The following is a 20,552-nucleotide window of genomic DNA, read 5'->3' as shown; positions in this document are numbered from 1 at the left end:
TTGATAACAGCCTTCTGTTGTACACTTATAATATCAGCATTATAGATGGTACTATTTTGTGAATAAGATGAAGCCCCCTCCAACAGTAAAAGGTGCAGAGAGAGACAGTGATGGATCACACTTTCAAAGATATTTAGGCACCTAAAAATGTAGATGGATGCCTAGAATGATTTTCTCAAAAGACTCAAGATTCTAACTCCCATTCATTTAAATGACAATTGGTGTCTGACATGGTTAGAAACTTTTGAAATCCCCATTAGGCATGTATCTTCATATTAAGCCACCTAAATGCCTTTTAAAATCTGGCCCCTATGACCTCACATACTCTTAAAGGAAAAGTCTCATTTTGCTTAACCTAGCAATCTGAGCCCTGGTCTAGACTAGGGAGTTATTTTGAAACAACAAGTGGTGCATCCACACTACCAAACCTGTTATTTTGAAATAATGGGTTGGTTACTTCAACATAATAACTCCTGCTTTCCATGAGTAATAACACTTATTTCAAAATAGCAGTAGTGTGGACGCTCCACTGCTGCTATTTCGAAATAACTATTCCCCAGAGTTATTCAAAGTAATTATTCCCCAGTGCTTCCTGGGGCTCTAAGTCAAGGTAGCATGTCCACATTAAGGGAGACTGCCTCAGACTAATTTGGAGGCTTCCCTGTAGTGTAGATATGCTATTTCAAAATAGTTATTTCGGGAGTTATTATTTCAAAATAAATTATTTTGAAATAATTTCCTAGAGTAGACATGCCCTAAGAATTTAAAAGATAAGAAGCAATTTTCTCAATGAACCAAACATAGAATGTATTTGAAAATGAAGCTTTTTGTCATATTGGTTAGTCATTTCATAATCACTGCCACAATTACTTACAAGATCTGGGGCCCAATCCTCTAACTCCTTTCAGTTGTAGGATTGAGCCCTGGGATTTTAAATAAGGAACAAATGACAACTGATTTAGAATCTCTTCTAGTATAAATTGGCATAGCATTGACTTCAGTGGAACTACAATGATTTATACTAAATGAGAAGCATCAAAGCATCTGTCTGGTACAGTTGGCTGGAAACCACAAAAGGAACCTCATTAGATGAAGTTAGTGGATAGCTGAAATACGAGCAGCACAATGCATTAGTTATAAAGAAGCATGAAAAGAACTGGGATTAGGAGGATGCATCATATAATTTGTATAATACAAAGAAATAAGAATTATATTTCTGAACTGGAAAAATGAAGTGCATATGTTGGAAATAGGAACCATTGAACCACGTCACCACTAATCACTTCCCCTCCCCAACTGTAGTATTTTAATATAATTATCTGAAAAGCTCTGAATTCTCAAAAAGTTTAAAAGTAATTAATAGTTTAGATTGGAAATCTGATAAACAATAATTGATAATAATTAAGTCTGAATAAAGGATATGTATGAGCCAGTGTATTACTATCTCTTAAATATAACAAAGTTCTGGAAAGGTTCCCAAGCTGAAAAGTAAAAGTAAGATTAAACCAGAGGTGCCCCCAAGCTGCAGTCAGCCAGGAAGAAGTGACAGAATGGCCTAAAGACAGCTGATAGATGTCCAAATCAATTGGTGAATCTTTGCAAGCCCTCTGGTCCCAGATCTACCCTGACCCAGTCACTTATCAGTCTCCTGAGTAATTTCACTGCTGAAAAATGGAATTCCCCTCCCCCGAGAGTAGATATCTTTATTCTGCTGAGATGAGGTATGAAAGAACAAGATCTATAAGTGGAGAGGGGACAGAACAAGGGCACGAAAGGAAGAAGGCAGAGGAGACAAAGAAATAGGGAAAAATACGCGAAAGCATGAAGAGGGACACAGAACAAAGGAGGAAGATGGAAGGCAGAGAAAGGGAAGGAGAATCTAAAAAGGTTCTGTGAGGGGGGGAAAAGCATCATGTCTCCTGCACACTACACTCTTCTAAGAAAGATACCTTAATTGATATAATTGTGCACCTTTGGATTAAGCATATAGTTAAAGACAAGATTAATGTCTCATTAAGATATCCATCTTGTCATCACAACAAAAAATTGCAGAACTGCAGTCATCAAATTAAAAGGAGGGAGTAAGCACAAAATAAATCAGCATCCAAACTTACCTTATACAACATTTTATACTTCAGAAGCATGTAGTGTCAAGATATTTAAACGCATTTTTAAAGCCTTCATTTGCTGCATGCAAACATTACCACACACTTATGTGTGCATGTAAATTCCACACCTTTGTATGCAAACCAGAGAAACAGAAAACTAACAACCCAATCTACATACAAATGTAGTTGTGTGTATCAACTAAACCCATACCAAAATAGGTTTAGTATTAATGAAACAGATGCGAAAATGTTTTATTTATACTTTTTGGGCCAAGTTACTGTGAATGGAAAATATTTATTTGTGAGACTATATGGCTACGTCTAGACTACAAGCCTTTTTCGAAAGAGAGTGTCTAGACTACAAGCAGATTTTTTGAAAAAGCGAGCCACTTTTTCAAAAGAGAGTCTAGACGCTCTCTTTCGAAAAGCATAGTTTGCATTCAATAGCGCCTTTTTTCAAAAGAGTACTTTCAAAAAAGGCACTGTTCCTCATAAAATGAGGTTTACTGTGATTGAAAAAACTGCCACAGTCTTTCCATTTACTTTAGAAAGAACACAGATGCAGTCTAGATGCAGGTGAAGTTTTTTTCGAAAAAATGCTACTTTTTTCAAAAAACAAAAAACCTGTAGTCTAGATACACCCTCTGAATGGCTGTATAGATCAGATCCAGTACTTGCACTTTTAGATCATAGGGCATATGTTAAGAAGAAAAAAGTTCTAGACAATATTCTTAAAGGCCTGTTAAGTAGGATGTGCACTTTTGTAGACCATATGCTGTAACTATCATTTTCTTATTACGCTTTCCAGTGAAAGACTATATGAAAGCTAGACTACACTTTGAGAGAATTTCAGTTGTAGCAATCAGTTTAGAATACCTATCACTAAAGATAAATTTCCTCTATATTCCAATTAGAAATTTGGAAGTACTATAATGTGAGCCTATTTTATTCCTTTTTCTATAGAGGAAGGTATGATGATCCCACTTAAATTCTGTTGTCTACACACATGGAACTCAGCATCATGCATATGAAATATACATAAGGTATATTTTAGTCAAATTTAATAACCTGTGTGCAACAAATGGATCTACTGAAGATAGTTTGAGACAACACAAATAGGATGATGAATAAAGAGATTTACACAAATGTGTGACTTTTACAGCTGAATAGAAAATATAGGATCTAGGCAGTTCTGTCAGAGGGGCAGTAACTAAAGATGATACTCAAAACAGAGACAATAGCATTTGAGAAAATATCCATGCTAATTTAGACTTCTCTCTATAGTGCTTTTCAGATCTAGATATTTTCCCATATAATTGCAAAACATGTTTTCTAATTACATTATTATTTAATTAGTTAATTAATAATTCTAGCCAGGCTTTGCTTTTAGGGCATTCATTTTGTGTCATACAATAATTATAGATAATTAAGTAATTTCAAGCCTTTTTTTCTAGCAAAATATGCTAGATATCCAAAAACAACAAATTGTAAATTAATCTGGAAAACAAAGCATGGCAGACGAAGGATTTGGTTAGAATTCATTAAGCACTAATTATATATTGGAAATGGAGAAACAATAAGCCTACATTCATTTCTGAAAACATGCGTGTGTTTACTCAAATGCTTACCTCGTGAATTGATAAAGTTTTCTTTTAACCAATGTTCTGCCCTTAAGCAGTCTTCGTCATCAGAGAAATTAAAGAGATTGGTAGGAACAACACCAGTATATCTTTGTTTACAACCATTTATGACTTCCCTGTTAGTCAAAAGTTTACTGATCTCTACTCCAGTGGGACACGGAACCTGACAAAAATATGAAGTGCGCATAATTGATAACGGTTAAGTATTAATGAAGACTCTGAATAGCAATGACACAAAGTATATGATCATATAAGACTTGCTTGCCTTGTAAATCTGATTGCTTTGGGACATACGAATTGTAAGTGTAAATCAACAAGCCACTGGTCATAAAGAGAACAGATGAGAGTTAATGTATCTAATTTTCTGTTCCTTACAGGATCTGTGACACCACGGAGGATTTTAAAGAAACAACAAGGATTAACGATGTTTTGATATGTGTATATGAATGCACATACATGCAATGCAGTACCCATCATATGCTTGCTTACATTTATCTTCAAACCTAGTTAATTAAAAACCGAAATGACAAAAAAAATCCAATTTTGTGCTTTACAGGAACTATCTTTTACCAAAATTGCTCTTGGCTCCTATCTTGGGACATGATGTTCATGCTTTGCCCTGCTCTGGCTGGACACAGCAGCTGGACACTGAGGGTTAGGCCCCCACAGAGGATTTTCCCACTGTAGGAGAATCCTAAGAATCAGTGCAATTCCAAGCCATCCCTATCCTTACATCCAGCACAGGAAGCATGGCTCAGAGAAGATGTATCTTGGGTGTTGCTACATCCTGATTATCCCAAATGCCAAAACAATTTCTTGATGCTGGGGACAGCTGGATATAAATTAGTGCCAGAGTCTAAATCAGTGTCAGTATGCCCATCCTCCTTTCACTGTTCTTGCACAAGAGCTCAGATGAACAACAGGATCTTGGCCATTGCTTAAAACAATATTTTCAAAAATACCTGTTGGAACACTGAAAGGCTGTGTCTACACTGCACCCCTTTTCCGGAAAAGGGATGCAGATTAGACACTTCGGAATTGCAAATCCGCGGGGGATTTAAATATCCCCCGCGGCATTTGCATTTACATGGCTGCCGCTTTTTTCAGGCTTGGGGATAAGCCGGAGAAAAGCGCCAGTCTATACGCATTCTCCGGAAAATAAGCCCTTTTCCGGAGGATTTCTTATTCCTACTTGAAAGTAGGAATAAGAAATCCTCCGGAAAAGGGCTTATTTTCCGGAGAATCGCGTCTAGACTGGCGCTTTTCTCCGGCTTATCCCCAAGCCAGAAAAAAGCGGCAGCCATGTAAATGCAAATGCCGCGGGGGATATTTAAATCCCCCGCGGATTTGCAATTCTGACTCGTCTCATTAGCATCTCTTTTCCGGAAAGGGGTGCCAATGTAGACGTAGCCAAAGGGTTTCACCAGAAAAACTGCATAGCCATAGGCTATTTGTAACTATCACTTCTGTGGAAACATTCTGCTAAACAACAGAATTGTTGGCAATGGTATAATACTGTGCCTCCCTTCATGGTTATTGCTTTTTGTAATGAGTTAGGGACAATGATCAGTATGCAAAGCATCACAGACAGTCTTCATAAATGAGAGAAAGAAGAATGTTAAAATGTTCCACAAGAATCCCACAATTGCAAATGAACAGCCGCAGGGAGGTAAAAGTAAAGATGATCAAGAATGGCTTGGGGAAAATAGAATTTGTGTCCCATGTCACCCTGTTCAAACCAGATGTGCTCTGATGATCCAGAAACAGACAATGACAGGAACTGGCTTTAGGGGAAATCCACAGTTGTCGAAATCTCGCAACTCTTAGTAAGTGTCCATTTTAAATAGTTATTAAGAAGTGAACATAAAAACTGATAACAAAAATGTGAATAATGTACACACCAAAAGGGACAACTGGATACTAGAAATATATAATTATGCAGAAGTTTCTTTGTAACTATTTGTTTAATACACAGTTAGGAATTTTCACAATCAAAATCACAAGCTTTTTTTTCTTTTCACAGCAAACTAAAACTAAAATTGGAGTAATTCTGCACAAGAGACAATGCTACATTTTTTTTCTGGGAAGATAAGATAACAATTATATGAAAGTTTGAATGATATAACATTACTATTGAAGTAACCAATTAGACCATTATTTTATTGAAGAAAGAAAGAGCAAATTGACTACGATTATGCGGCACTGGGGAAGAACAGTCCAGAACATTGCTGTAACTGGCCACTTGTCTTGACTGAGATGTTATCTAGCCACATAAAACACACATATGCCATCAACATTTCTTATTTATCCAATAAGAAAATATTCTGCCGCTCTCATTAATACTGAATAGAGTCTTAGTCGGTAGTTCTATTGAAACTATCTGAACTACTCACCCAGTAAGATATAAATTATTGAAGGCAAAAATCTAGCTCTTACATAAATGAAATAGAAATCAGATGATAAAATACTTCTCTCTAGCTTCTGTACATTTAAAAAAATGAGCTTTTTATCAGCAAAATCAGATAATGTCTACATTTCCTCTTTCCCTTATTTTTCTCTCTCCTTCCACTTAGCTACGGTCCTCATCAAGCTTTGCAGCTGTTAGGGTGCTTTCCAAAGATTTCTTTCACATTTTATAAGCTGGAATGGGAGATCCAGATAAATTCAGGCTGCATTTTAGTTTAACTTTTTAGTCCATCTGTCAGACTGTGAATATATTTAGTGGTTCAAAGTGATGTTCTATTCAGGAAAGCAATGATGTAAAAATGGTACTTTTTTAACTTAAGAGCTCTGTTCCTAATTCGGCAGTCCTTACTCAAACAACATTCTCAGGGAATTCAATAACTATCGACTATTAAGGACTGATAAGAAAAAATGGTTACGTACCTTCTTGTAACTGTTGTTCTTCAAAATGTGTTGTTCGTGTCTATTCCAATTAGGTATCTACACATGCCCATGCATGGTGACCGGAAGATTTTTCCATAGCAGTGCTCGTAGGGTCAGTCTGTGTTCCCTCTGGAGTCACGCCTTCATGGTGCCCAATATAGCACCCTGCCAAACCTTTGCCCTCCTCAATTCCTTCTTGCCAGTTACTCCAACAGATGGGAAGGAGGGTAGGTATTGGAATAGACATGAACAACATATCTCAAAGAACAACAGTTACAAAAAAATAGATATTTTTTTTCTTCTTTGAGTGCCTGTTTGTGTGTATTCCAATTAGTTGATTCACAAGCAGAAGGTTAGGAGGTAGGGCCGGAGCCAACCACTGATTGCAACATTGCTCATCCAAATGAAGCGTCATCCCTGACTTGCTGAGCACTCACGTAATGCGAGGTGAAGGTATGGATCAAGGACCACATAGCGGTTCTACAGATTTTGTGAGTGGGGACCTGGGCCAGAAAGGCAGTAGAAGAAGCCAGTGCCCTGGTGGAATGTGCTCTGAGCAAAGGGGCAGGAATACCTGATTGTATGTAGTATTCTCAATACAGGACATAATCCATGATGAGACACACTGGATAGACATCAGCTGGTCCTTCATCTGATCTGCAACTGCCATGACTAGCTGGACCAATTTATGGAATGGTTTAGTTCTCTCAATGTAGAAGGCCAGGGCCCTCTGGACATCGAGGGAGTGTAGTTTCTGTTCCCTGGCAGTAGAGTGGGACTTGGGATAGAACACTGGGAGCAAAACGTCCTGGTTCAGGTGAAACTGACACTATGTGCAATAAAAAAGCTGGGTGATGTCTGAACTGAACGGACTTTGTGCTTAAAAGAACATGTTGTAGGATGTTCTGATGTCAGGGCCTTCAGTTCAGGCACTCTCCTGGCTGAAGTTATGGCTACCAAGAAAGCCACCTTATAGGAGAGGTATAAAAGCAAACAGTTTGATAAAGGTTCAAAGGATGAGCCTATGAATCTAGAAAGGACTAAGGACCCAAGTTGGGATAAGTCGGCATTTATGCGGATAAAGTCTATCCAGACCTTTCACAAATGTATCATTCTGAGCCAGGATGACCAAAGATCTATACTGGACAATGCAGCAGACGAGAATGATCTTTTGGGACAAAACACGTAAAGTGGATTTCCTGGGAGATATCTAGGGGGAATGAAAATTCCACCCCCACCTTCAGTTATACAAAAGCCCAGCCCACTGAAAATACACCATGAGGACAGGATGACTGTCTGCTGATCACCTGTTCCAGGGGTGCCAAGATCAAAGGCACAAATTTATAAAGAAGGGACTCTCAAGATTTATGGGGTGATTGTTCTGAGATGAAGCTATTATGACTTTGTGATCACTGCTTAGTGGGGTCTGAAGAATTGATCACCTGCCAAAGTCCTTGCTGGCACTGGGATTGATCTCAGGTAAGCTTAGTAGCATGCCTGTACATTGTGGGTTTTTTTAAATCACTTTTCTCTGTAATGCTTAATGTCCTTGCTTAAGAAGAGCTGTGAAGTAACTTAACTGTAGATAATTATGCTATTTACAGCCTCTCAGGAGAACACAACGTGCACACACTGGCCATTTGGGCCACCAGGCTTGTAACTCATAGTGTAGTCAGGGAACTGTGAAGTCTGAAGACCCTCGGGCAAGGAGAGAGATGCAGGTCTCCATCCAAGAGATATGTCTGCTGAAGAGCTGAGAATCTAAAATAACAACACTTACTGAGCCATCGGGGAAAATACAGATGCAGGTGCCCTGAACCGTGACATTCTCCACAAAGCATATTAATGGTTAATCACTGTAAACATTAAGCATTCATTTTTCCACTGTGTACGCAATCTTACCTGGTACTGCTGCCCAGTACAGAGAACAAGGTGATCATATGGAACTTTTTTTCCCTTGGAAACCACAACATGTTTGGCAGCTCGGTCTATGCCAGTCATTTTACCAACCACAACATTAACCCAGGAACAAAGTGACATCAGTGCATAATCTTTATCATTAAAACAGTGGCTGTGAAGAAAGAATATCCATAAGTGACATTTTAGCAGCTGACAGCAGGCATTAATTAGACATCTGGCGAGTTGGTTGAAGTCCCCTAGTGGTTCAAGTCTGTTGTCTTGCTGTGAGCTTACTAAAGTCTATAGTGAGAGGTTATTCATTATGAAACACTCAGTTACAAATGGACAACTTTCTGTTAAAACCAGATAATTCCTCCCAGCATTAAGCCACACTATAACAGTGTTTAAACACGTCAGAAATATATACTTTGCTATAAATTTGCAGTCTGATGCACAGTGCAGACTTTTGTACCTGTAAATGAAATGTTTTTTCTTACCTGATAATTTCCTCCCTTTGGCTGTCTCTACAAAATGCTCTTTTGCTAAAATAATCACACCTTTGCTACCACTGGTTCAGCTCCGCCAGTCACAGCGATAGTGAGATCACTGACATAAACCAGCACCACTATTATAACTACTGTGTTACATAGTCTGACTCTGACAGTGTTTAAAACTACAAAGGCAGTGTTTAGATCTGTTGGTAAAGGGCAGAGATATTATCAGATCTGCTCTCCTGTTTTCCCCTCTCTAGATGAGCTCTTTCAAAATGGCAAGGAGGAAGAATATTGTAATGACTTTAAAGAAACCTTGAAAATGCTGTATGAAGCAACTGAAGAGAAGCCATTCACAGAAAGGAGAGAGATTATCATTTGTCTATGTGAAAGAAATTAGCAAGCAAATGAAAATCTCTCTCTCTCTCGCAAGCATGTGTCTGATAATCCTTATAAACAGAGGGACTGACTGACGAGCAATTCATTCCTTATCATAGAATCATAGAGCTGGAAGAGACCTCAGGAGGTCATCAAGTCCAGCCCCCTGCTCAAAGCAGGACCATGAGAAGAGGAACTTTGAAATTTATATATAATCAACAAGCAACAGTTTAAGGGTAATTATGTTATAAACAAAGCCCTCTTCCATTTAGCAACTGCAGCCACAAAGGTCTTTTCTTCCCCTGTATGTTTGGTGGCAAGCAATTAAAGACGCTTCACATTACTTAGCTATTTTGTTCAGACAGATGCACTACTTCTAACTCTTAGCAAATGTCATTTATTTATTTATGTATTTATTTTAAGTCTCATAAAGACTGATGGTCCAATGACTCTGTGAATGACAAAGCTCATGCTTTCAGTAGAATTTTAAAAAGCACCAAAGTTATGTTTTTAAAAGTGAATTAGGAACTCTGGGACAGACATTTAAAGGTATTTAGGCACTTAAGGCTATAGATAAATATTAATGGGATTTTTAAAAGCACCTAAGCAGGTTAAGCACCTAACTCCCTTTGAAAATCTGGCCCTTAGGAGCCTGAGGGCTTGTCAACACTACAGGAGAGGGGGGGTTGATCAACACTGCAGTGATCGATCTACCAATGGTAGATTTAACGAGTCCAGTAAAGACCCATTAAATCAATGGCTGATCACTCTCTTGTTGACTTCTGTACTTAAGCAAAATGGGAAGAGAAGGAGGAATTGATAGGAGAGTTGTTTCTGTGAACCTCCCACAGTGTAGATGCTGGGATAAACAGATCAAAGCTATGTCAATTTGAATTGCACTAACATAACTCAAATTGAGTAGCTTAGCTTGAGCTTCAGAGGGATAGCCGAGTTAGTTTGTAACAGGAAAAACTTTTTAAAAAAACCCAATAGACCAGGTGACCACTTCACTTCTTCATCTGAAGAATTGGACTGTGCCCACAAAAGCTCATGATACCATCTACATGTTTTGTTCGTCTTTAAGGTGCTACCAGTCTATTGTTTTTTTAAGTTTTAGCTTGAGCTGTTCATGTGGTGTCGATTTGCCCTTAGTTTTAATGAGAGTGAATGAGATAAAACCTAGGATTCTTTTGAAAATGGAACTTCTGTGTCACAGAAGACATTTTTATTTTTGAAGATGGGAGAATCACAACAAACCTTCATTTGAGCAGGCAGGTTGCTTAGGTCTTATAAATGTGGTTCTCCTCATAGGGACACAACATTCTTTGTGTCATAATGACTCCCCATCGTTTTGCTTATTTTACTTATTGTTTGTACCTAGCAGCAAGACATACAAACTCACTCTGGGTTCTGAATGTGAAGCTGGTTCTTTCTGGCTCACACACTACCTCAGTAATTCAAATTTTGTAGGTCAACTGGTATCCTCAGTTATCCCTGTGTAACACTCCAGCTTTTAATGTTGTTACAAAAGTATAATGGTATAAAGGTGATAAGCTTGATTAAGATGTTCAAAAGTTATCTGTGATTTTGATTGCCTCAATTTTTGATGTCCAAGTTAGACACCTTTAATGAGTCTGACTTTCAAGTGATTGGGTTCCATGTATTTTCTGAAAATACAACCCTTTTAAAGTGTTTCAAGTTAGGCACACAAAATCAGTGTCTGCTTTTGAAAATATCAGCCACCAAGTCATAGACCTTTTAACATCAAGTTTGTGAACTAAGGTCTTGCTGGAATGAGGAAATATACATCAGAAAATGTTGGCATGATAGTTTGCCTGATTAAGGTAGAACTCAGAGGCCACATTTAAAAAGAACCTAGGATGAATCTGTAGCACTACTTTACCCTTGTGGGCCAATAATTCAAGCCTGCAACTCATTCATTCTGTGAACTGATGTCACTGCCACCAGGAAGAGAATATTCCATTTAGCAAACAAAGCTCATCAGCAAGGAATAATAGCTCAAGAACAATGTTATCTTTTATTTTTGTGGATAGTGGTAAAAGGCCCAATATAAATCCAATTAGAATTATTTCACTGACTTCTGTGAGCTATGGATCAGGTCCCAAACACAGCTTGACTAAAATATGGGGACTACAGATTCTTTTGTTTCATAAACAACAAAGAAAGTTGAAAAGGAACAAAGAATTAACCGCTATTACTACATGTACCAACACTGTCATGTTTAATATTCAAATAAAATATTGCATTGATATTTGTATGTATAAATATCCATATTCAAAAATAACAACCAGCCATTAATGACTATTAATTATTATTATTATTGTTACGTATCCAGAAATGGGATTCATGCTTCACATGAAGAAGCAAATGTGCTTCAATGCCTCGATGAGTTCTGTGATCTAATGTCCAAATTTGGCAAGCTAATCAGCGCCCACAGCTACCATTTACCTTGATAAAAGGTTTGAATGGTCAATGCTTTTGAAAATCTGGCCATAAGTTCAGATAGGACATACATAAAATGATGAAGGAAAGAGGAAGGGCTTTCCATAAAGTGAATAATAAGGAGGGGTAGGATTTGGAAAAGCACCTGTGATTTACAAGCACAAATTGCATTGACAGTTTATGAAACTTGTGCTCCTAAACCACTTAGGAGCTTTTGCAAATCCCAAAGATAGCTTTTATTTTCAGCTATTCATCAACTGATTCATATCTATTATGGATGTATTTTTAAATTAAATGACTTGCTCTGGTTAGATAGTTACAAACTACAATTTTCTATAAATGTACATATTTTGTAAATGTCACTGAAAATATCTGTTTAAATTTGAACATATATATAAGAATGTGGTTTATTTATTACACGCAACTCTTTTTGCTTTCATCTTGGCCTATTAGTTGGGTTGGCACGCAGCACTGATATCCTACCTCAATTCAAAGACCCAAAGTGTTGGCTACATTTATGGGAGTGCTTAGGGTATCTGCATGCCCTAGTGAAAGGCAGCTGCATCCACACACAAGCATGGCAAGATGTGCAGCAGTGAAAGGCTCTGGCAGGGAATGACAGCAGGAAAGAGTCTGTTAATGGAAGTCCTTCTGGCAAGAGGTAAAAATGACCAATACACCTCAGGATGTTCTGAACTCCATGGAAAACTAAACCTCTGTGACCTGGCTTTCCATCACTTATAGACAGAGATACACCTACCCACAAAGTGTGGTTGTTCAGGAGACAGCATGTGAAAAAGCACATCTGTGAGCTGGGCAGGATCCCAACCTGGAGAGTTTTTCTGATTATGTTAACATTATTTTAGTTTCTTATTATAACACTAAGACTAGAAGAAAGTACACATTACTATACATATATGTGCTGAGTTGTACCAAAAATACACAAAAAATTCACAAGTATTGCATTTTCCTTTGAAACTAGCAAAACATTTAAAAATTAAATCAAACCTGTCAATTAGAAATCCTCTGTGCTTAGAGCCTGGTGGATTTTGTCCTGGAAGCCCGTGAGTTGAAATCAGGGTCAGATTGTTAAACTTCAGGTGTGGACTATAGAAAGAAAAACAAAATACAATACATGAGATCACTGAAGTTCAGTTATGTATACTTGTAATTTGATTGTGCTTAAAATACTGTTATAATTAGTTTTTACATCCAATAGGGTTTCCCAATCTTCTCTTGAGAAGTTTGTTTTAGCTGTATGGAATCCAGCACAATGGGGCCCTAAACCTGATCCGGGATCTCTGGGCTTCATCATGCTACAGAGCTATATGGCATAAATTACCTCGGTCACCACTTAACTTGAAAGCCATCTTGGAGCTAGACTGAGCCTTTGTTCAATGACTTGAATATCAAGAAGCATGTACTGATGCTGCCCCAGAAGTGAGCCATGGCACGAACTGTTACTCAGACCATGGCTTTCAAATTATGTTGTTAGAAAATGATCTTGAGTAGTAGCAGTGAACACAGTATTCAACATGATTAAGAACTCTGAGAAGATGAGGACTGTTGTATTTGGCATAGCATCAGCACTGGCTCTAAGAGGGGTCATGACATTAAATACAACAGTTCTAGTCAACCACCGGTGTTAATACCATACCAGTCACCACAGCTTCTCTAATTAACGGTTCCACCAACATGACTTAATTTTCTGGGGAAAACAAAGCTCTCTAGAAGTGGAATATCTTCTCTGCTCCCCCATCCTCTTGGACAGTTGTACATGTTATCCTTCTACTTGGTGCAGAATGTTTTCTGTCGTGCCAGGTCAGTTTTGCCTAGCACAGTGGTTCCCAAACTTTTTGGCATCATGCCCTCTTTTTGATTTTTGAGAAACCTCATGCCCCCACTCCCAAAAAAAATAGCAGCAAAACTTAGGGTGGGATTGACGGGTGCATGCGGGGCTGGGTCGCTTCATGCCCCCCCTGGAATTTCTTCACACACCCCCAGTTTGGGAACCCATGGCCTAGTACTATGCAGGGGTTGCAGCTGAGGCCTTGTCCATTCCCTGCCCATCTTCTCAGGCATGAAGTTCCTGTTCTTCCCCTCACATGTGAACCCAAGTTTTGGGGAGGACATGCTAGTAAGTAAAGTGGATCTTACACCCCTTTAATCTCTAATTCTAATCCTGTGATAAGCATAAGGCACAAGTGATTTTTTTCACAAGCAGGACCTAGCTGACATTCTCGCATAAGCCCCTCAAGCAGACCCTTCGGAGGAATAACATGAAAAATAAATAGTTGTTCATTGCTGACAGACTGACATGGTAGAAGGAAGACCCTTATATTATCCTCAAAAAGGAGTTCAAACAGTTATATCTATTTCTGTGATAAACACAGGGCTCATCACACCCATGCAAAGTTAGGACAGTGCAAACAAAGAAAGCAAAGCAGAAATAAGGCCTCCTGTTTCAGCAGAATATTAACTCTAAGCACACATTCAACTGCCACTAATTTCAAATGCTTTACTGAATAGGAATGGATTTAGATGTGTACTTCAGTGGTTTGCAGAATGGGAGCCAAAGTACATATTCAGACACACTGCATAGTGGAAACACACAGCCGCTCAGCTGATCAGTATCTGTGGACAGCTACAATTACTGCTTTCATGTGGCTTGTTAGATACATGCTAGGAAAAGGACAGAGCCTTAGCAACAGTGTGCAAGTTATGCCTAGAGCAGGGTCTCACATCTGCTGAGCATTGTCCAATATAGGATCTAGTGTTTTCATGAGTAACTAGTTCCTTCTAACATGCTATCACATGACATGTGACAAAGGCAGGAAGCAGTCCTGCGGGTACGACTGGAGAAATCACAACTCTGTCAGTGCTGTTGTGGCTCAGCTTCCAAAGGAAGATACCTGGCCAGTGAGGCCACTGGAGTATGAGCGAGCCCCCTGGCCTACAATACTCTAGATGCCTCTTGTAATAGATTCCTGGCAATGAGAAGGGTATACCCACTTGCTGTAATGGATTTCCTGGAACTAGGAGGGTACATCACTGGAACAGCAGAGTTTTCAATGCCATCGCTAGTAGCGATGTTAAATGTCAGTTAACTGAATAGTTGAGTAACCTCAGGAATTTTTATTGGTTACTCCACTATTCTATAATACCCAGAGGCAGGGGCAGGACCAGCAGCCAGCCCGCTCCAGCTCCACTCCTGAGGAGCCCCCTGCCATCAGAGGCAGCAGAGCAGGGTGCCAGGTGGGAGCTGGTCCGTGAGGGGAGCCAGTTTAAAAACCAGCTCCCCTCACAGACTGGCTGCTGATACAGAGGCAGCAGCTCAGGGTGGCAGCATCCCTTGTCCAAGGTGGGGTGGGTTTAGTTTCCAGACCTGCCATGAACTGGAACTGAGCCGGGTTGCCTGCCCACCTGGCTCCTAATATGCTTTAAATGAAGAGTTGCAGCAGGGGTAGGTCCCGGACTCGTTACAAACCAGGACTGAGATGAGCTGCTGGCCAGCTTGCTAAAATATTTATTGGCGGGGGGGGGGAGGGGGAGGAGGATATGCGTGTAGTCTATAGCATTAACCTATAAGCTTTTCCTTATTGGTTAATCGGTTAATTGACTGCACTATTACATCCCTAATCCCCAGCAGGGTGCAAATAGCAATTCATTTGTGTGGGCCAGGGTCTAAGCACCAGTTTCTGCCATTTTCTCAATTGCATGTGATTTTTAGTGCATATCAAGAGAATTTGTCCCACTGCATTTTGATTAGCAAAATGGGCTCTGACTATATTAAACTAAACTGGATCTGACATTTAAAAACAAATAAATATTATGAATGATTAAGCCTTATAATCTCCAAGGTTTTATGCAACTTAAATATGGATAGATATAAGTGGTACAAGGAAATGGTATGCGTTTTTATCTACTAATGTTAATTTGTTATTCATACATTTTAAAAAATATATTCAAACAAAGTGAAAGGTCATACTTAAACCAAGGAATTTCAAGGTTATGGCAACCACTCTATAAATGCATATTAATAGTTTAATTCTGGATTATGGATTATCTGCAATAAATCTCCATGCATACTTTGGGCATAATGTAATAAATAACCTGAATTTAACACAGTGCATATATTTATACAGATTATGGGCCTGATTTTCATTTATACTAAAGCCATTTTACACAGCAGTGCAAAAGATCCTTAAAGTGTGTATCAATATAATTTTCTCCCACTTTAAGTCTGCTTTATACTCACATAGAGTGTTGCAAAGTAGCTTTATTGTAAATGAAAAATCAAACACAATCAATTAGTTTGCATTTTAAAAACATACAATACATCATCTGCATTTGGAGCTGCTACCGTGGGTTTGAGTGTGAATGAATACAATTAATCATAAAGATCCATAACATTCAGATACTTGGCAATGTACATACAGTTATCAAGACAGTAACTGGAAAATGATATACAAATTACTTATATTTCAGTGTATAAATCTGTCCCTCTGCCACCTTCATACATCACTTGTTATCCTTTATTATAAGCACTTTGTGGCAAGGACCATTTCTTCATGGCTTCTGTACAGTGCCCAGTACAATGGGGGCTTCAATATTAATGCTACTGTAATGGACATACTAAATAACATTAAAAGAACTATGTTAAAATAACATAAAGGATGCAAAGTCAGGCATTCAATTGGTAGGAAATGACAGTTTTAAGGTTGCTTGTGAAACCTTAATTTTCCTGCCCACAAAAATCCTACCCATTCAGTAAATGAGTAGTTATTTAATATTTATTTTTATCCTCCCTGTGTGCCCCCAGATGCTATTATCATTTCCCACACTGCACCGAATAAAATATTAATTTCCTCATCCACATTTCTATGATGTTCTAACTATCACATCCAAGTACTTCACAAACATTGCTTTTATCTTTGCAATACCTCTCAGAGATTGGGTGATATTTTTATCCCCGTTTTACAAATGGGGAACTGAAGCACAGAGAGAGATTAAGGCCAAAATTGTCAAAAATGTTCACTAATTTTGGTGCCCAATTGGAGACACAGAAGTTTTCATTGTGCTTTTAGATAGCATTTTTATAGCACTTAATATGTGAAAAGCAGAGCTCCAGATGAGTTTGGCTGCATGTGTCAGTGCTCAGCACTGCTGCAAATCTGTGCCCAGGTATCTAATATTGGGCAACTGTGAACATTTGGTTTAAGTAACTTGCCTAGCATCACACATAGACTCTGTGGCAGAGACTGGGACAGAATCAGTTCTCCAGGGTAGCATTCAACTTAATTGTGAAACTGTCATCCTCTTCTGGTAATCTAGTCACACTCAGATGTGAGCAGCTGGAGCTTACTCGATACAAATCGAATCTTCAGAGATTCTAACTTCCAGATTCAAACAAGCATTTGGAAATTGAGATTTTTACAAAGGTTCAGCTGCCTTTGGGCCATTCCCCTGCTCCAGCCAGCTCCAGGAACATTGTGGGGGGACGATCAAGCTCTAGTTCCTCTTGTTGTCCTCTGGAATGCTGCTCAGATAGTCCACAGGGCCACTCACATTGGCTGCTGCTCAGGTGGTTACCAGGGCCAGCTGCCTGAGGCCACCCAAACAGCAGCCATTGTGGCTGGTCCAGGACAGAGCCAGCAGTAACCTTGACATTTCAATAAAAAATGGGAACTGGAGACCAATCAACCTGATCCCACTATCTAGTAATGTGGTTGAAAGAATAATTAGGCCGAATTCTAAAACACCTAGAAGAACATGTTACAAAAGAGATAAAGCAGCCTGCATTCTGCAAAGGAAAATTATGCTTCCTGAATTTATTAGAAATGTTTTAGCCCCTATAAAGTTATGGATTGCGTCAGAGTAAGTGTTGATTTTTGCTTGTTCAGGAGGCGACCGAAGGATTTGAATGTTTGTTCGACCGTCGCCACCATCTGCGACGCCTCTTGCTCCGTGGAACCTTTTATTAAGCAATCTTCCAGGTACGGGTATATTATCACCTGTAGCCGACGCAGATGAGCTGCTACGACAGTCAGGGTTTTCGAGAAAGCTCTGGGTGCTGAAGCACGACCGAATGGCAGAACCCGATACTGAAAATGATCGTGGCTTATCACAAATTGCAGAAAACGTCTGTGAGCGGGATGAATTGTGATGTGAAAATACACGTCTTGTAAATCGAGGGCAGCGAACCAATCGTTGTAATCGAGGGACGGGATTATGGAGCTCAGGGTCACCATTTTGAAGTGCTGCCTGCGGAGATAACAATTTAGACGGCGTAGATCGAGAATGGGTCTCCAGCCCCCCGTTTTCTTTTCTGTTAGGAAGTGTCTCGAATAAAACCCTCTTCCCTTGAACTGATCTGGGACCCTCTCTATCACTTTGATAGTAAGGAGACGATGAGCTTCCTGTCGCAGGAGGTTTTCGTGAGATGGGTCCCTGAAAAGGGACGGGGAAGGTGGGGTGGTGGGGGGAATGGAAGTGAAGGGAATGGTGAAGCCGATCTTTATGACTTCCAGTACCCATTTGTCCGATGTTATTTTGACCCATTGGTGATAGTAGGGTTGTAAGCGATGGTGGAAAATGGGACTTGTGTGCACAACAACGATTGGTAGCATTCGCTTGCCCTCGATAAAAGAGTCAAACTTGCTGTTTTGAGGCGGACGTGCCCGATACTCTAGGCGGTGGTGGACGCCTTCGCTGAGGCCGCTGTCTAGGTCGGGAGTGGTCGAATTGGATATTTTGTTGTCTCTGTGATCTCCTTTTCTGCCCTGCGGGAGGTTCTGACACCTGGTCATTAGAAGGGTGTAAAGCCTTATCGTACAGCAGGAGTTTCAATCTCATGTCTCTCTCCCTGCGTGCTCTAGGTGTCAATTTCGCACAATGGGTGCATTTCTGTGGTACGTGTGATTCTCCTAGGCATCTGATACAGGTCGCATGCCCGTCATACGCTGGCATCGCTTCCTTACATTGCGCACACCGTTTAAACCCGGGTGAGCCAGGCATGATGTTAACAACTTAACTATACAGGCAGTCCCCGACTTACGCGGATCCGACTTATGTCGGATCCGCACTTACGAATGGGGCTCTCTCGCCCCGGAGCTCACAGGCAGCGGTCAGCCACCTCGACCTGCGGGGCGAGAAAAGCTGCTCCCGGTGCCCCTGGTCTGCTGGGGACCGTCTCCAGCAGACCAGGGGCATTGGGAGCAAAGCCGCAGCCCCGGCAGGTTTGCTCGTGGTGCCCCTGGTCTGCTGGGGACCGTCTCCAGCAGACAGGGGCACCGCGAGCAAACCCGCAGCAGCGGCGGGGTCCCCCGCTTCTGAGGCTTTGCTCTGGCAAAGCCTCAGAAGCGCGGGGACCCCGCCGTGGCTGCGGATTTGCTCCCGGTGCCCCTGGTCTGCTGGGGACCGTCTCCAGCAAACCAGGGGCACCGGGAGCAAAGTGGTCCCGCGCCAGAGCAAAGCCTCAGAGGCGAGGCACCCCCCCGCTGCCGCTTTGCTCCCTGTGTCCCTGGTCTGCTGGGGGGGGGCGCAGCTAGTGTGCCTCCCCCAGCAGACCAGGCTTTTGTTGTGGACCCTGGGGCAGAGCAGCTGGGGCGCTGCCGGTTGGTCCCGCAGCGCCGCACTGGGCACTACTGGACCAACCCGGCAGCACCCCAGCTGCTCTGCCCCAGGCGTCCTGATTCAGCCGCTGCTGGTCAGTTTCACCAGCGGCTGAATCAGGACGCCAGTTCCAACTTACATACAGATTCAACTTAAGAACAAACCTACAGTCCCTATCTTGAACGTAACCCGGGGACTGCCTGTATACAAGTAAACTAATAACTTTTTCTTTTTCTTCTTTTTTTTTTTTTTGAAAACTAACAATTGAACTACTAACTATACTAGAATTCAAACTGTCTATAATAAATTTCTCTCTCTTTTTTTTTTTTTTTTTTTTTTTTTTTTTTTAAGAACAGCTTTTCTCTGAGGAGATAAACGGTGCTCCGTCAGCAACCACAGGCGGTTGAGAGGAGCTGACGGGGGGGGGGGGGCGGACCGCGAGACGTTGCAAAGGTGCGAACGCTGCGCGCTGTTCTCAGGCATGCGTGGTCCGGCCAGGGTATGGCTCTGGAAGTCTCCGACTAGCGGCACCGGGTAGGGACCCGACACCTTGAGTGGAGCACCCACGGGGACCACTCGAAGAAGAATAAATGTTGTTATATGCACTCAGGCTGCTGGCTGTGAGTGCTGTGGGCACTCTGTTAGTCAGTTGGGAAGCATTCGAATCTCTCCTGGGTGGCCGTCCAAGCACTCAGCTTACAGAAAACACTGGTTGGACTTTCAAAACTGTTCAAGAACTGGCTTAACACTGCTCCCATTTATGTCAGTGCACTTCACTAAGTTTAATGGGAGCAAAGTTAAGTTAATGCAGAGTATTTTTGAAAATACCACCCTTAGTTTATCAAAACAACTTTTTACAAAATCCCTTGCAGAAAGAAATCAAGGGAAGTAAACATTCACAGAGGCAAAACAGAATAGGAATTAATGGCCAGTTTCCAATATGGCATAAGAACATAACAACGGCCATACTGGGTCAGACCAAAGGTCCATCTAGACTAGTATCCTGTCTGCTGACAATGGCCAATGCCAGATGCCCTAGAGCAGTGTTTCCCAATTTTATTTGGCCATGGAAC

The 20,552-nt window shown here is 40.6% G+C and overlaps 1 protein-coding gene across 3 annotated transcripts in view; it reads right to left on the bottom strand.

The window, feature by feature from the left end:
• The window catches only part of CFAP61 (cilia and flagella associated protein 61), a 200,056-nt gene that overhangs the window by 68,269 nt on the left and 111,235 nt on the right, over positions 1–20,552 (bottom strand). For all 3 annotated transcript variants that reach the window (XM_075925782.2, XM_075925780.2, XM_075925781.2), the window contains exons 19-21: positions 12,874–12,972; positions 8,537–8,705; positions 3,737–3,911 (exon numbers count right to left, since the gene is read on the bottom strand). In XM_075925782.2, the coding sequence (XP_075781897.2) occupies positions 3,737–3,911; positions 8,537–8,705; positions 12,874–12,972 (443 nt within the window). The remainder of the gene's footprint in view (positions 1–3,736; positions 3,912–8,536; positions 8,706–12,873; positions 12,973–20,552) is intronic.

Source organism: Pelodiscus sinensis, chromosome 3, assembly GCF_052426305.1.
Source record: "Pelodiscus sinensis isolate ZL-2025 chromosome 3, ASM5242630v1, whole genome shotgun sequence".
In the NCBI taxonomy this organism is placed as follows: Eukaryota; Metazoa; Chordata; order Testudines; family Trionychidae; genus Pelodiscus; species Pelodiscus sinensis.
The sequence above is the reverse complement of the archived record's forward strand: the minus strand, read 5'-3'. Positions and strand labels throughout refer to the sequence as shown.